This window comes from Balaenoptera ricei, chromosome 3 (genome assembly GCF_028023285.1).
Source record: "Balaenoptera ricei isolate mBalRic1 chromosome 3, mBalRic1.hap2, whole genome shotgun sequence".
Classification (NCBI taxonomy): Eukaryota; Metazoa; Chordata; class Mammalia; order Artiodactyla; family Balaenopteridae; genus Balaenoptera; species Balaenoptera ricei.
This window is the reverse complement of record NC_082641.1, coordinates 114290255-114308070: the sequence shown is the minus strand read 5'-3', so window position 1 is coordinate 114308070 and position 17816 is coordinate 114290255. Positions and strand designations below refer to the sequence as shown.

The 17816-nt window shown below is 44.1% G+C and overlaps 2 protein-coding genes across 4 annotated transcripts in view; one reads left to right on the top strand and one right to left on the bottom strand.

The window, feature by feature from the left end:
• Window positions 1–1936: 1936 nt before the first annotated feature.
• On the top strand, window positions 1937–3623 carry SMIM32 (small integral membrane protein 32). The gene has a single exon (XM_059919485.1). It carries the CDS (start codon window positions 2566–2568, stop codon window positions 2875–2877), a length of 312 nt encoding a protein of 103 aa, XP_059775468.1. The 5' UTR covers window positions 1937–2565; the 3' UTR covers window positions 2878–3623.
• A 5294-nt stretch (window positions 3624–8917) lies between these two features.
• SMAD5 (SMAD family member 5) overlaps window positions 8918–17816 on the bottom strand; it is a 53259-nt gene continuing 44360 nt past the window's right edge. For 2 of the 3 annotated variants that reach the window (XM_059917151.1, XM_059917153.1), the window contains exon 7: window positions 12052–17125. In XM_059917151.1, coding sequence (XP_059773134.1) covers window positions 16982–17125 — 144 coding nt within the window. In that variant the 3' untranslated portion in view covers window positions 12052–16981. Of the gene's footprint in view, window positions 8983–12051; window positions 17126–17816 lie in introns of those variants that run through there. The other variant, XR_009502395.1, reaches the window with a different exon arrangement.

Sequence of the window (17816 nt, the reverse complement as noted above, 5' to 3'; positions counted from 1 at the left end):
ATGTTTTTCTTCATTGTATATATTTCAGATGGGCACAATCTTTAATGAAAAAGAAAATTTTAATTTTGTTTTACCTTAAAAAACAAACAAAAAACTCAAGACCCAGAGAGTTACTGACAGCAGGGGCTTCACCTGGATAAAATCCCCTCCATCCAATCCACATGCTGCCTCTCCCCTTGGCTGACAGTGTCCCTGAGGAAGCTTCTTCTGCTTTCACATAACGTCCCTGGGATCCTTCTGGCTGAGTAAACTGCTATCCCAAGTAGCTCCGGCCTTCAGAGAAAGGGACTCTGCTCCTTGCCTGAGCAGCCCACATCCACGGCTGCTGCATCACTGTTACGTGGAGGCTGTCGTGTGCTAACATGGATGAGCCTTGCCCCTCTCGGAGCCAGCTTTCCCATCTGGAAAATGAGGAGTTGGCCTAAGCAGCAGCCGGGCACAGGGGCTCGGGGCCCTATGCCCTTGGAGCACACTGGGCAGCGCCCCGGGACCAAGGTGGGCAGATGGGGTCATGCTAAGTCCTGCCAGGTCCCGCTCTCCACCCCACACCCACACCCACACCCACCCCCATGCTCAGGGAGGCTCCCCACAGGCCTGTCCATGGAACTACAGGAAAACACTGAGGAGGGTCTCCGGAGCATTTCTGCACCTCACTTAGCAAGCAGTCAAACTCTCTGTAGGGTCAGGACAGGCCCACAATTCAGTGTTATACAAAGAGCTTGCAGAGGTGTTTCTCCTGGGCTGAGCTGGGCTTTGTGGGAATGCGCTCTGGCCGAGGATGGCCTTGCACACCTTGCTTGCTCTTGTTAAGCCTGTGGGCAGGTGCGAGGTGCAGTGGGGAAGAGGCGAATAATGAGTTCATCTTCCCACAGGCTCCTGCAGCCGGTGCTCACCAAGTTCTCCCACATCCTGTACCCCTTGATGGGGGAAGGAGGTGTGGGGGAGGGAGACAAGGCTGTGACCTTGGCTGACCCTGTAGGGGTCTCAGAGCTGGGACTAGGGTGAGGACTGAGGTACCCAGGGTGCAAAATGGAAGGAGGCACACTCCCTCCTGACCCTACACTTGCAGAACCTTGAGGGCAATTGCCTCCTTCAGCTTTGGGCCAGACCATGACAGTCCAGGGCAGGCAGTGCTTCTTGAAGAGTTCAGGGGCTGCGGTGGCCAGGCCACTGGTTCCCATTCTAATCTGGGGGGCTTGGAAAACTTCGCAAAGGAAGTGAAGAGTGTGGACTCCTGGAAAGGAGACACCCCCTTGCTCCTGCTGACTGCTCACCCCGTCCTGGCCACCAAGCCTTTGCCAGGGCTGCCAAGGGCAGGTGGGCCATTGCCAGTATCACGTCTTCCTCTTGCCCTCTGTGCCTGAGCAGAACAGGCCAAGTGCGCTGAGAAAGTGAGCTCATGGTGGGGAAGCATATGTGCCCTCAGCTAGAGAGGAGCCTGGGCCCACGGAACAAGCCCCAGCTTGTCTGGGAGCCCTCTGCCCTTGCCCAGGGCCTCCCTGCCCTCCCCAGACTACCCAGTTTTGGGACTGGGAGCCAACCAGGCTGTGCCGGGAGGGAGAATGTCCACGAGAACAAAAACAGCTATCCATGCCTGTCTGAGCCTGGTCTCTGAACCGGTTTGCTGTCCATACTGTCTCTATTTTGCGTGTGTCTCTGTTCACAGGTCTGTAATCGTCTCTTTGTCCGTCTGTCTTTCCATGACCCTGTTTTTCCTCCCTCCCTCTCTGTGTCCCTCTGTCCGTGAGTGATGTGAGGCCAGGCCGGGGGTGGGGGTGGGGTGTGGGGGGGGGGGGTTGCGGGATGGGGGGGAGGTGCATACCTGTCCTCTCTCGCTCTCATTGGTTCGCAGCCGCTCCCCGGGGACAGCTGCCGCCAGTCCCGCCCCTCTCCAACCCCCACCCCCACCCCCCGGACCTGGACCTGAGAGCGCGGGGCACCTCAGAGCTCAGTCTCCAGCTAGAGACAGGAGCGCAGCAGCCGAAGCCAGCGGGGACAGGTTCTCCGCACACCCGGCATCTCAACAGGGACTCGAGGCTGCAGAATTGCTCCGAGACTCTGCGGCGGCAGCGCGGGAGGACGCGGAGGACTCCCCGCCTGCGCCCTCTGTGCACCCGGCTTCTGGCGGCGCCCGGCAGGGACCCCGAGCTGCGGCCGCACTCACCGCTCAGCTTTCGCCGCCGTCGCAGCCCAGGGGCGCCCCGGAGCCCGGAGCTCACCGGAGCTGGGGTCCGAGCTGAGAGGGCGGCCGTAAACCCGGGTCGCTGATTCGGGACCGCGGGTAGCGACGGCGAGAAACCCGAAAAGTCCGGGGGTCGCGGCCGCCGAGCCGTCCAGCTCCGAGCCGTGGGGTCCACCACCCCGCGGGGAGGGCAGCTGAGCGCGGCTGGCTACGGAGCGGCGGCGGCCCGGGGGCTCCGCGGTTCCGGCGACCCCGCAGGCACCTGGCTCGCGGTCAGTCACCCGTAGCGGGAAGAGCAGGGCGCGCCATGGAAGCGCGGGGCGGCGCCGGGCGGCACAAAGCGAAGTGAGGCGGCCGGGCCGGGGTCGGCGGCCCCGCGGGCCATGTACGGCGACGTGTTCAACGCCACGGGCGGCCCCGAAGCGGCGGTAGGCGGCGCGCTGGCCCTGGCAGCCACGGTCAAGGCGGAGGGCGCTTTGCCGCTGGAGCTGGCTACCGCGCGCGGAATGCGGGACGGCGCGGCCGCCAAGCCCGACCTGCCTACCTACCTGCTGCTCTTCTTCCTGCTGCTGCTCTCCGTGGCGCTCGTCGTCCTCTTCATCGGCTGCCAGCTGCGCCACTCGGCCTTCGCCGCGCTGCCCCACGACCGCTCGCTGCGGGACGCCCGCGCGCCCTGGAAGATGCGGCCGGTGTAGCGGCGGAGCCAGCCACGCCGGCAGGCGCCCGGTCCCGGTCTCGCCACCAGCAGTCGGTGTGAGCCAGGCAGGGTGCACCTGACGCCCCTGGGAACACTGCGCCCTGACCCCCAACACCCTTCCCGCCCTTGAACAGCACCCTGGGCGTCAAGGGAGTAGGAGGAGTTAGGAGGCTGCAGAGGGTCCCGATCCTCGTGGCCGCAGGGAACTAAGGTTCTGCTCCCCTGGAGGACTCTCTCTTCCCTGGACAGTGGGCCCAGCTTGAGGGGGGTGGCGGAGGGTGCCTTCCTGCAAGACGGCGCTCCCGCCCGGACAAGGGAGCCTTCCTCGCCGCCCGCTGACTTCCCTACTTTGCACACCCAAGGGGCAGGCGCTGTGAGCGCGCAACTACCCGAGCGCGCAGCCAGCCGGGGAGCTGCCTGTCCGGAGTCCCCGGCCCTGCGGCCGTCTTCCTGCGGCTGTTACCACCTCTCCCACTCTTTGGCACCGAGGGTCCCACTAGGATCTGACTGTGAACTCAGCCGGACTTGGGAATGATGGCTCTCGGAAGCTTCGTCCCCTGGGGAAGGAGGGGACGCGAGTTTCAGTGGGTCCCGCCCGGGTCTGAGGACCCAGTTTTCTCTGCCCGCACGCGCAAAGGGGAAGCCGGTCTAGAGGCGCAGGGTCTCACCTGCAGCACCCTGTGGTCAGGAAATAGTGTCCTTCATCTCCAGGGGCCGCATTTCTACAATAAAACCTCACCGAATTAGACCCAGTGCTGACGACGCTCTGGTCATTGGTTGCGCCACTTGGGAAAGGGGGATAAAGGGCAGGGCGATCCTGAGCAGGCTGAGACCCAAGCGCAGCACGCCTCCCACCTCGCTGTGGCCCAGGTCAGTTTTAATGATGCTCGCTCCTCTCCAGCTCCACCCTTCCCCAGGGTCAGTCAGTTACTTGCTCTGGCAAGTGTCTTCCGAGTGGGTCTCAAAGAGGAATTGCTGCCTCATCTGCTGAAAAAAAAAAAAAATCCCTCTAATAGGGCTCCATGGAGTCCTTCCCTGTGGGGTGGTTCCTCCCACCTGGCATCCACTCCGTCGCTCCCAGAGCCTCTCTGGGCCTGAGCCCTTCCAGGAGCCTTTTCTGGACCAGAACCACCTGGTGAAGGAAGGGCCTGAGGGTCAGGCGATGGGGGCAGCTGCTCAGCACTTCTGCCCAAGGTAGACAGGAGGCCAGCTCTGGAAAAGACAGCAGGAAAGCAATGGATGAATAAGCCCAGCTTGGAGGAGCAGATTTCAAAGAACCTGAGAGGGAATAGAAAGAATTGTGATAACCTTGACCATTTTCAAAGTTAATCTAATTCTAGGGAGAATTCTTTATGGTGGTTTAAAAGTTTCAGGAGTCACCTGGCTCATTAGGACACTGGAGCTTAGAGAATGTTTGACTAAAAGGAGATTTGGTAGATTATCTAATCGAGTAGTTTTAAACCATTTAGGGGTCACTCAGATTTTGAGAATCTGAAGAATACTAAGGATGCCTGTCTGGCAAAATGCATACAGGCACACAATTCTACAAACTTTTTGTGAGGGCTGACACTGAAACCCATCTAAGGACCCCAGCTGAGGCTGGGAAAAGACTTGCTACGGCTCCAGTCTCAGGCTAGGGCTCCTCACCACCACTTCTCCTCAGCCAGTGCGCAAGATCCCCTCCTGCTCCTATCCCATGAAGCAGCAGACATGAGCAGCTGAGGGTTCATCTTGGGCTTGATTACCCATGTCTTGGAGAGCTAACACCAAGCAAGCCCTAATGGAGCTAATTCTATGATAACCTCACAGAACAGTCTGGTTTTTGGAAATGTAGCCAAACCTTTCTAGCCTATAGTAATGGTAACTCAGCTAATGCATGAGACCCTTGGTTGCAGAGAAGACTAAATGGAATAAATTTTAAGGAGGTATGAGAGCCCCGGCTGGCATAATGAAATCACACACTGCTGATATGCGGGACCCTTCAGCTTTAGTCTGGGGGCTGTGAGGGGTAAGAGACTAATGTAGAGGCAGCGTATGCCTCCTCCACATCCCCCCATGGATAGATCTCAAGGCAGTACGCAGAGTGGTCAGAAGCACGAGCTCTGGAGTCTGTCTGGCTTTAAATCCCAGCTCCACTGCTCACTGGTTGTGTGACCCTGTGCAAATTACTTATCTATCCTAGCCTGTCTCCTTATCTGTGAAATGAGTATTATATCACCTAGCTCTACAGGGTTGAACGTCAAATGACATAATCAGTGTAACATGCTAGCACTCAAATATTAGCTGTTATTGTAACTGAGCCTTAGGCTTGAGGCAGCACTGCCGAAGGGAGAAGCTGACCCACAAGCAGGATGTGCTCTCACCACAGCTCTATTGTGACCACAAAAAATTGCGAGGTAAGGGATTATCAGTGGACTTCTGGCTTAGAGGTCACCTGAAGTTCCTGGACCAGAACCAGTTGAAGCCAGAGTGATCCAGGAGGCTCTTGGGATCCCTTAATACAATACTGTCCCAAGGCATCAAGAGGTTAAAGCTAAAAAATGCTAAGATGCAGACAACGTGGAAACCATCTTTCTGATGTCTCTACAAGGTTTCAGTGGTCTTAGCCACCTAAGCCAAAGGCTTGGCCACTTCAAATGAACCGATACTTCTGGAAGAAATTCCTAAGTAATTGCGCCGTGTAGAGCTGGAAATCTAGAAACCGAGCAGGGTCAGTATGAGGAACTGGACTAGAGTTCTGCTTTTTGCCAGGACTGTGACCCTAAATAATTTCATTCTCATCTCTAGGCTAGTGTTAGACTAGTTGAGCAGTAATGGGTCCTTTGTCATGTGGGACCTAGACCCAGATTCTCCCCTGGAAAGGGTGTGGCTGAGCTCATGTCTGTCTCCTGCTGATATGCAGGGTAAGTGGACTATGACGTGCTAACTGGACATTTAGATGGGTATCAGGAAGGTCGATCTATGCACACACATCCTCCTGCCCTTTGTTCTTCCACCAAGCCCATGATGTCTTGGAATTACCTTGGAAGGGCTGGGCCTACAGGCTAAATTGAGGAATAGGACCCATGACATAGGTGTTTGGGCTGCTCTTCCATAACCAGTCACTGGGGCAGGTGAGAGGGTTGAGAACACATTTCTGATGGGGGGTAAGAGGGTGGGTAGGGTAGAAATTAGGAAAGTGGTTAAAGATGCCAGGAACCAGGAGAAGCAGCATAATGTAGAGACCAAGAGCCAGAGTCCTGGAGACCGGTAACCTGACCTTGGCCATCACTCCATGCCATGCTCATGCTTCTGGATTTCCGAAAACCTGCTTCCTCATCTGTAAAATGGAGACAATAACAGTACCTAGCTCATGGGATTTTCAACATTGTGGGGGACACTGGAGGTAAAGTGTTCAGCTCATGTTTTACATGTGGTAAGTGCTCGAATGTGAGCTATCATTATTCGCCATCAGGATGACCATTTCAGAAGTGTTTGCAGCAGCAAAAATAGCAACTGCTTTCCCTCAGTGACTAAAATTCATCACCTTTCCATATAAATTAGACCTTCCTCCAGTCTTCTCCATCTCAGTAAACTGAGCCATCATCTGGTTGCCCAAAGTAAAAAGCACATGGTGGTCATCCTGACCCCGAACTCTTCTTCATCTTCCCATGTGCAGTCCATCCTAGACACCACTCTGCTCCATCTACTCCCCTCCATCTCTACCAACATGACCTGAATTCAAAGCCCAGCATTCACTTCTGCCTCTCTCCAAAGCAGGTGTCCGATCCCAGTACCTGCCTCCAGCCCCAGCTTACATTCCAGTGGCTTCTCCTTGTTCTCAGGATTTAAAACAAAACTCTAACCTTGGCCTACAAGATGCAGCATCCTCTGGCCCCCACCAACCTCTCCAGCTTCATCCCCTCACATTCCTCTTGCACTCCAGGCTTGAGACACAGTGGCCTGTTGATCCCTAAAGCCTCTCTGCCTAAGCTGCTTGTCCCTCCTCCTTCATCCAGCTAATGCCTCCTCATCCCTCAGGTCTCAATATCTCTTCCTCAAAATGGATCTGCCTGAGTTCTCAGAGGAGATCAGTTATGTTCATTCACAGCCCCCGATCAGGTCCCTTACCGCAGCTATCAAGTAACTGCGTTGTAGTTCGTGGCCTAATGTCTCCCCTCTACTACCGTGTAAGCTGTATGAGGTCAGGGACAGCATGTGCCCGCTCTGCTCACTGCTGCTTTCCTAAGGCCCAGCATAGTGTTAAGCACAAAACAGACACTGAATAAGTATTTACTGACTGGAATATAATGGAAAGACAGCTAGAGGTTAAGGTAAACTCTTGCCTGTGGGTTCTTCATCCGAACACTTCACCTTTGATTTGCTGCCTTAAACTAAACTTGCATCAGATGAAATACTGAGTTGAACGCTCCTTATTGATCGGGCCTCCAACTGGCCTGTTTCCTGGAGGTGGTAATCCACAAAGTTGTTAGCAACTGACATTTCTTGTCTCCATCTGTGTAACACTTCAGTTATTATCGTATCCTGCAGAGACTAAAGAACATGCAATTTAAAAGTTTGTACCTTTAGCTATTTCTGCTTGAATTACTCCTTTTCCTGCAGGGAAGCTGAGATCTTTACCATGTCATTCATATGCTTTCTGAATTGCCTTGACTAAGAATCAACTAAATCACTACTTCACATACTGACTCCCTCACCTCTTCTTGGACTTTGATCACAGATTTCCTTCTCAATGAGACCGTCTCTGGTTTCTGGATCTAAACCTTCAGCCATCTTCCTCCTCCCACCCCTGACATTTCAAATCTTCCTTTCATACTTTTTCTTCTTAGAACTTACCACTACCCTATATATTTTATTTGTCTTATTTTGTGTCTCCATCAGCCGGAATGAAGCTGCTTGAGAGAAAGTATTTTTGTTTTATTCAGTTTATCCTCAGCCTGACATCTAATAGGCCCTCAAATATTAGTTAAATGAATGAACAACCTGATACTGCTCACGCAGAACCAGAAAAAAATCCAGATATTTGGAAAAACAGGAGCAGAGCCTATTTTTTTTTAATTAATTAATTAATTTTTATTTTTGACTGTGTTGGGTCTTCGTTTCTGTGCGAGGGCTTTCTCTAGTTGCGGCAAGTGGGGGCCCCTCTTCATCGCGGTGCGCGGGCCTCTCACCATCGCGGCCTCTCTTGTTGCGGAGCACAGGCTCCAGACGCGCAGGCTCAGTAATTGTGGCTCACGGGCCTAGTCGCTCCGCGGCACGTGGGATCCTCCCAGACCAGGGCCCGAACCCGTGTCCCCCGCATTGGCAGGCAGATTCTCAACCACTGCACCACCAGGGAAGCCCCGAACCTATTTTTTAAAGTCTCCCTGATTCTCCATTTCTGCCCCTCCTCCACCCTCCAAAACTGATCAAATAACCCTAACTAGATAGAGACTGAAACCACTAAACTGTGTTTATAGTTTCGCTTTCCATGAGGACAGGAATGACTCCCTGAGACAGCTCTGCTGCCGAGCCTGAAGCCTGACTTGCAGTAAGCATGCAATAAAGGTCTGGTGAGAGTAAGTGAAGAAGCAAGTAAGGGCTCACCAGGTTACAGCCTGACTGTTACAACAAAGAGCACTCCCCACCTCCAAGTTTCTTTTCCACATAACCTTCCAAGAGTAGCACAACTCTGTCACCCTCGTCCCTTGGCTCCCGTGTCCACTTTGAGGTGGCTACTCTAGTCCCTGCCATCCTATCTGCATTCTAGCCACAAGGAAGGGGAAAAAAGCAAGAGGGTTCCTCTGTGGAGCAGTATGCCAAAATGACACGTATCATTTCTGCTATTATGCCAATGGTCAGAGCTTAGTCGCATGACCAGCCACAGCTGAAAGGGAGGCTGGGAAATGTGGTATGCAGCTGGACAGAGGTGTTCAACGATTAAGGAGAGAGAAAATGGGTATGGTAAACTTCTAGCAGTTTATTAAACAGACAGTAAAAGGACAGCACCTTTCTTTTCATATGAAGATCATCTTTGCAGGCTTCCTGTTCATACATAACGAGTTTGTACTTGCATTCATCATCTTCACCTTCACTGCCATCACTAACTTGGCCTAAACAAATTCTGTAAAATTCACAGAATTTTATGTAAAGAAAAGACAACCAAGGGATGTTTACCATTAATCTTAACTAATGTCTGCATAGCCCTTCAAACCCTCCTCTGCTTTTTCTTCCCCGACAATCACACACGCACTCTTCAGCAAAATTAATCTTTTATTCTGAAGTACAAACACAGGTCACTGTTCTGTTTCTCAAAGGCAATGCGTAGGGTGTCCCACCTGAATGCAATTAAAGGCCTGACCCTCAGGCACAACAGTTGGGGGTGATATTATGGAATCTAAACCAGGGCACTAAAATCAAACTACGGGGTTCTTAACACTGCTGCCCCTGTAAGCTATGAACTAAAAAGCACACTTTTTTGTTGTTGTTATTTTCTCTTGTCAAATACATCAAGGAAACTGTGCCCTTTCGATTCTCTGGGAAAATATTAAATGTCAACAGGTTAAAGCTCCAAGTTGCCTGTTAATTTTGTAGGTTCTCTAAGCAACAATCCAGGAGCCTGATAACTTTGGGGCAAAGGTCCAAAAGCTCAAAGAGAAAGAATAAATATGAATGTTCTTAGTTGAGTTTCCCCCTTTCTTCTCCTATGAGGTGGGTAATAAAGAGATCTAATAAAGTACAGAGCTCCAATCCATTCAATTAAGTATTGTCTTATTACATAATTTAAAGCTAAATTCTAGTATAAAAAAATCATATCTGGTTTCAGTACTCTCATTCATTCAACAAATATTCGACTGCTTACAATATATCAAAAACTGTTCTAGCAGTGGGAACACATATCTGGCCACAGCTTACATTCCCATGAGATGACACAGTCTATAAACAGGGCAAAGAAATAAAACATGTAGGATGTTGGATGGTGATAAATGCTATGGAGAATGAAAAACTTTTTTTTCTTTCTCCTTCTTTTCCAAAGTCTTATTTTCCTTCTTTCTGAAAGCCTTCCCAGATTAATCCCAATTGGCTTCTTCTGTCACTTCAGCAGTCTCATTAAAATATCTGGAGAGCTAAGCTTGATGTAATATGTTTTGGAAAGGTCTGCCATTCAACAAAATAAGAGACAGCTCAGAGGACAATGCTCTCTTGGGGATACAGAATTCAAGAAACACTTTGGAACCAAACCAATTTCTCTTAGAACCCTTTCAAAAAAGGAGCTATAGCTTCACCCATAATCAGCTAAATTCTTGTCAAAAAAAGGAAAGGACTGATGTAGAATGACTACCTGAATAGTTTAGAAGGATACATGCACAGATGTTTAGTGGTTCACTATTGGTTTGGGATTTTTAGTTCATACTTTCCTGTACTATTAAAATTCTCAGCATTTATCTCAGATAAAACTATTATTTAAAATGAAATAAAAGGTGACAGGAAAGGGGTAAGAGATTAAGAAAAAGGATAAGAAGGCTTTCAAAATCCATCCCAAACATCAAAAACTGCCTCAGGAAACACTCCTCACAGCAACTATACACACATCCACTTGAAACAATATTGATAATACAATAATCTTAACCACCAAACTAAATCCTCCTTCCACCCCCATGCAACATACTTTAAGATGGAGATGGTTAAGCAAGGTGCCAAAAACTCTTCTTTATATTTTCCCTATAGCCCGTTTAAAATACAACCATAAAAAGTTATTTAGACCAAAAGAACACAGGACTTTTTTTTTTTTTTAACAAAAGTCAGTTTATTAAAATAGGCTTACAAATTCAACAACAAAAAACACAGTAATATTTAAAATGTTAAATGGGGGGAAAATACTTCCTTATAGCCCGCTGATAGCCTTCTTATAAATATTTATAAAATATGAATTGCATCAAAACTGCTGTAATATGGAATAGCATTAGCCATTGAGTTCTTGTGTCTAAAAGAAAATTGAAACAGATGTCACAATTGATCCCTGTCACCTGAACTGTTTTGGCTATGGCAATTTGAAAACTAGTTATCTTAAATCTGAGAGAAGCCAACACTACCTCTCACTGTTCACTGAAATCTTTTGCCAGAACAAATGTTTTTAAAGTATGCTTCTAAAACAGTGAAGTTGCTACTAAATACCTTACTAAATGCCTTACACTTGAAATAAAAAAAAAAAAAGCATAAGAAGAAACTGATTTGCAAATACGGATTCTTTTGATGAAGCCTTTTCTCTATAGAGAATAATAAGAGCTTTTATATTTATTCTTTCAGGTTAAAATATTTAGTTTGGGTTTTTCTAGTGGGGACACATGGATTTTCACCATCCCCTTCTAATTAGAATAAGTTTGTATTTCTTGTATATACAACACAGAAGGTGGTAAAAGTAGGCAGGCACTTGGTGGGGATGACAAAACTAATCTGTGATTTTGAACTTTTTTTAAAAGGAGAAAATTAAGAAAAACAAGGCTAATTCGCAAAGTGGGTAATCAAGGATTAATCTACTAAGGTCAAGTAGCATCAGAAATAATTCCTCTGATTCAAAGAAGCAGCAGAAAGGTAAGAGATGATGGTTATGATAATAATCATAATAAAAGAGCTCTGATGTGGCGGGCACTAAGTACTTTATTTGTATTACTTTATTTAATCTTCCCCCAAATCCTACAAGTAGACTTTTACTTTACAGATCTGGAAACTGAGGCACAGAGTGGTTAAGCCTAAGGGCACAGAGTTAAGGAAGCTCTGAGGTCCAGGACCCAAATGCAGGCAAGCAGACTCCAAAGCCAGCTCTGCTAACAACTATTCTCTCAATCATCTGGTCAAGACCTCTAATTTTAGATAGAGCTAGAGAAGGGAAATTAGTGGTTAATCTAAAAAACCCCAGACTCTAGATTCAAATCCTTTTTCAAAACAAAACTAAACTAACAAAGAAAAACACATCAACTCTCTTATAAACAGAATAGAAACATACTGATCATTCTGAGCAAACCTCATGCTGGGTGGAAAGGCCTAGTATATTCATTTTCTCTCGCTAGTGCACAAACAGATAACACAGCCGATCACAGCAACTGATAATCTCATCCTTTTTTATAACTTCACTCAATGAAACATGTTAAATCAAAAAAGAATAGCCCCCAAAACAAACAAAAACACACATTAAGCAGATTTTGAGATTTATTAAAATAAAGTATTAGCAAACAATATCCAAAAACAAAGTTCTTAAGAGTTATGGCTTTGAAAAGCACAATATAGTAAAACCTAATACATTTTTATAAGTATCAAAAAGATAACAGAATTGAAGCATGTTGCTAGACTTTCATTTTCTACAACATAAACAGAAGGAGAACAAGTACAAGTAAGAAGCAGACCTAGAGTGCAGCCAGTGATTTGGTCTTTATCATCTGCATATGAAATATCTTTTTAAGAGAACATGGGCAGGATTACATACAAATACCCAGTTTTCATGATTACAGTCCTACCCAATTTTAACAAGTGATTTTCAAAATGCAACTTTAACCAACCACGTTGAAAAGAAAAGCACTTGCCCAACTATTATCTCCAAGAGTCCCTACAGTTAAAATACTTTATGAATAAATCAAAGCAACATCATCTCCAATGGTATTAGAAGGGCAAATCTGACTCTAAAAGATTTCTTCTTTACTTGGGATTGTTTGGCCTCACTGGAGTTTTGTTATAGCTAACACCAGCTAGTATTAAGAAGGCACTACCTATCAATGGGGTAAAAAAAAATCTACCTCTACACAAAATTTCAAACTTTTAAAAAACAGTTATCTTCAAATAAATCCTTAAAAGACAATGGTTTATGACGATTTTAGGAATTTTAAGACGTGAATTATTTGGACGAGAACCACACAAAGCTTTTTCACTCTGTCACAAATAACAGAAGAATCCTGCTCTGAGACTAGATCTTTTCAACAAAACAACTCAACACTTGTTCTACAGCAATTGCTACCAGCAAATATTACAGCATAAGCTCTTATTGTTTTAAAAAAATTGATATGTAAAGTCCTTCTCATTGGTTTTTGTAAATCATCCAATTTTAGGGTAACACTTCAATTATAATAACTGCATTTTAGAAGAGAAGTTTCTATTATGAAAAATCCAATATAACAAAGGCTTGACAAATACTCTTACCTCTTGTAATTAGGACGTGCTAAACTTCAATCCAGTGAATTACAAAGAACTAGCTAAGTTTCTGTTTAGCAGGTATTGAATAGAATTGTTTACGCAGAAGAAATGCCTCAAGTTCTCTCTCCATACATGCATCTTCTGTGAGAAGTAAACCTCCCCAGTCCCACCTCTTTTAATGAGGAAAATGCTACTCTCCAGGGGAAACAGGCATCAAACCTGAGATTACCACCCAAAAAGCTGCGCTACTGAATATCTGAGGAGATGCCCATAAACCAATACTTAGGAAAACTCCCACCAATAAAAATCACCAAACACTTCTAAAACCACCAGGCTATCTACTACCTTAAAAGTTTCTTGCTTATCTAGCTGATGGGTATAATGAGGACACACAGTCATAATTCCTACCAGAGAGATTAAGTGAGGATTTAACTAATAAGACAAGGAAGAGCTCTGAGCCTCTTAAAAGTTAATAGGTCCAAAATTTAAATCATCATTGGAAGCTGAATTTAATAATTATCAAAAGATTTCTCCTTCTTCAGAAAGTATAAAAGATATTAATATATTTTAAGTGGGAGAGTGATAATGATCCAAAGTAATATTAAGCAAGCAACTAGAAAAAAAAGTATAAAGAAATGGAACTAAAATGGTATATTAGATGCTCTCTGTAATAGAAATACAACACTTAAACAGGTACTATCAAACTTGAAATTAGAGTTTCTCTGCTACTGGCATGATTTCATTTTTGTATAAACTTTCTCCTTTAAAAGAACACCATTACAGGGGAACTGTTTCCCACAGGTACTCTACGATAATACTGAAGGTTATATAATGTGAGCCCCAGTCCTTATCTTAACAATAGATTTCAGATCTGAATACTTACTGATCATTTTACATCCTAAAAGAATGTCTTACTCTCAAATGTTATGAAAAGTATAAAATAGCTACACCCTCTTTCCATACTATTAAGTATAACTTATTGAACTACCTATTGACAGCAATCTTACTGTGGATTTCACCTCAGAAACCCAGACAATTCTATTATCATATTGATAGTTTACTTATATAACAAGAAAATGTAAAAGGTGATTTATAGTCTGATATATATATTTGACATTTAGATTGATGTCTTCCTTAAATTTTCTCTAAAGAAAAAAAGTTCACTTCAGTAGATCAGTAACTTGCCTACTAGTTTATATTCCATAACGTAAGCCAGGTACTTATGTAGAGATATTAGTAAAATGCACCTCTTAAATTATTTTTTTCCAGTCAGTATCTTTTTGTTGCTTTAATACATTACTGAGATTAATTTTGATTCTATTCCTCTTTTTGCATTTACCAAACTGGTTGTAATTTTATTATTCCCAGACTCTGTCTTTTCAGCTGGCATATATTTATTTAAATGTTGTACATGCTATAAAATGTAATTATTCTGGTTGTGATGACGTTTTCATAAATTTGACTATAAACCATTCTGGAGATTAAATAAAAGCTTAAAACTGTAATTTTATGAAATGGTTTCCTTCAGAGGTGCTTTTTTCATTGGTAGAATTTTACTTTGTTTTTTTAATGTCACTGGCTAATTTTTATTTCCCATCCATTCCTGTACTGAGCATCCTCAGGAATTACAGGACCAGCTGGATTGAATGAAGTTTTCATATAAAACCCAGGGGTGTAGAGTTAACAACTTTTTGGAAATACAACAGGCTTATTATACTTCTACATGAAACTCTTACCAGTTAATAGCTTCAGTACTGTCATTCATGAGACACAGCTCCTTAGAGAAAACACAGAAAAAGCCAATCACATAAAATCTTGCTAACTCTAAAGGCTGTTACACGAATAAAAACAATTTTTAATTAACTCAGTTGTAAGCATCAATAAAACAATTCAATAGTTTCCACCAGTTCAAGCCCACTGAAGTTGATTACATGTATCTGCCAGTCAACTTAGGTAGTTTTTGTACAAATTTGTTCCAAAGATTGTGCCATGAGCCTGCTAAGTAAAAGAATGATGTAAATAGCTAAGTTCTATCACTAAGCAAATAATCCTCTTTTGTGTGGCTGACACAATTCTGGAAGATTGAGAATGCATGTCATGTAAAACTTACGTTTAAGGCTCAGGTGACTGTCAGAAAGTTTCCTTTTACTTAGCAAAGGACTGTGAGCTGAAACACATATGGCACTTCATCTGAGAGAACTAAAACCATCCATTGGCTGCACTTTATAAAAGCAATAAATAATGTTATGGAAAACAAAAGGAACTGCATTCTCCTTTCCTCAAAAAATGCATTTTTTTCCCTCGTAAGAGCAGAAAGGGCAAAGTAGAAAGTCAAATGAAACTAACATTTTAAACAGAAGACTGACATGGCTCCACATATTTTTAAAAGGCACTGGAAAATAAGCTTCTTCTAATAGGTAACTTAGGTGGTTTTTTTTCCAAAAAAATGTATTTGTTCTTCATGCCATAACTAAGTGTCCATTTGACTGCTCCCTAGAAAAAGAGGTTAAGAGTCCTTTACTCAAAGCCCTTAAGCTTGACTGATTAAATGAGTATTTTAGAGTTTTCATGTCTTTCCTCTCAGAGGACTGTGGAGACTAGTATCCACATAGGTGCTAAAAAAAATGGAAAAAGAGCACCCATGGTAACTGAGAGAATAGTCTGTATTCTTTGATATGTGAATGTTTTCAAATCAGCTAGCTCAATTCATTTAAGCATCAGACAGGTGGCCTCATCCTTGGGGCCAGACTGAAGAGGCTCCTATGGATACAGGACACAGGTCCTCGCATGAGGAAACAGATGCAAGTAAGAGCAATGGGATGAAGTACATGATTTTTCAACGTTAATATCATCCTGCAGGGAATTAAAAAGGCACCTTCAATTGGAGCTACAGAATACCAGTCTTATAATCTAGGTTGAAAATACAACAAAAGCTAGAAAAAGTATAACTTCCTATAACTGTAATCTATAAATTGCAGTGTTTAATACAAAAGGGGTACCAAGGAAGCAAGGATGAACATCTAAGTCCAAGTCGCTTGAGTGTGTTTCACAAAAGGTTACTCTAAAAACTGTCACCCATCAAAGTGCAAAATAAAAGATTAATGCATGTCAAAATTAGAGTTCTTGCAACATTGGCCAAAAGCAGCAAACACAGCTGAACAAGGCCGTGCATGCACTGTCACTAGCTATAAAGTAGTACTTATGACAGATTTGAGTAAATGACATATACTGGAGATCTGTTGTTTGCAATAAGTTTTTTTTAAAAAAGGAAATATTTTACAAAAGATAATATTGAGTGAAGTCACAATGCACTGACCAACATTTAGCTGTATTAAATGTAAATTTTATGAACTTAGAAAACTATCACTTGGCTTTTACTGAACACTACCTGTTAGAGCAGTGCATAGTGTTCCTTCAAATAAAAGACTTTTTTTTTTATAGTTTCTTTTAAGCCCCTACCATATGCTTTTATAAAACAATGAATTATACTTTTTTAAAGTTGGTGGGACTAAGAAACTGGTAAAAGTACAGCTTCTGGAGAATCAAGAATAGAACGGAAGACTCTCATTGAACACCTTCTTATACTGTTGTAATTTTCATCATGTGATGTATTACTTTTCCAAAAAAATTTAACAAATAAAAAAACTGAGGGGACAATAAGGCAAAAGTATGTTCCAGTTTAAGATCAATGCCAAACTTCTGAACTGGGGCACAATACTCACTCTGCATCTTTCACAACACTTTTGAGAGTTAATCACATGAACATGAATACAAACAGATGTTGATTCATCACAAAAACAAATGTATTGGTCACAATTATGTAGAAAAAAAATAAGCTGTAATATCTGTTTTCCATGTAAGCTCACAGTATCTGTACTGAAATTTTCCCTAAAATTAAAACAAGTCCACTAATAATATAACTGGAAAAGAATACTTCTGCACTATGAAACAGAAGAAATGGGGTTTAGAGGGGAGCCCATCTGAGTGAGGACTTTATCCAGCCACTGAAGAGGCCCATGAAGATGAATCTCAATCCAACATGGGGTGCTGGTAACATCTTGCCGGTGATATTCTGCTCCCCAGCCCTATGAAAATGAACAGATAATATGGCAAGCCACTTTTTAAACTGTCAACCAGTCAAAACCAATTTCAACACACTAACAAAAATAAACTTTAACAGTAGAGATATACAGACATAACTAAAGGAAAAACTATCACAAAACCAATCTTAGCATTCACCATGAAATTAAAAGCAACACAATAGCTGCATCATTATAATAACATATAATCCCTTAATAGAAACCCTTGGAGCAAGATATGTTTCAGAATTCTTTTTTTTTTTTACTTTTAGGAAGTTAATAATGGTGCAATACCTCATAATTAAAATATTAATATTTCTGCAGTGAGCTATTCTCTCTTAATGGGATAAATAAAACTCAAATATAGCCTCATGTAAGTTCACATCAGATTTTGTAAACAAAAAGTTTTTGATTTTCAGGGTTTTTTTCAAACATCAGATAAGGCGTTGTAAATCTGATCAATGCATACAAATGTAATTAAAGTGGCGGTCACATATCATTATCCTTTAAGATGGGAAATTACTGGGATGAATTGAGCTGGACCACTTTAGCCTAAAACTCCGAAGAGTAAAACAGAATTTTTTCACTTCTATTTGCCTGAATTTATCTAGCTCTCTGCTTTACTGCTTACAGTAGTCCTGGCCCAGGAAAAGTAAGCAGCTGTGATGAGGGTGGATTGGGAGACTATATTGAATAT

Coding starts and splice junctions, on each gene's coding strand:
- SMIM32 (XM_059919485.1), top strand. CDS start 2,566: ATGTACGGCGACGTGTTCAACGCCACGGGCGGCCCCGAAGCGGCGGTA.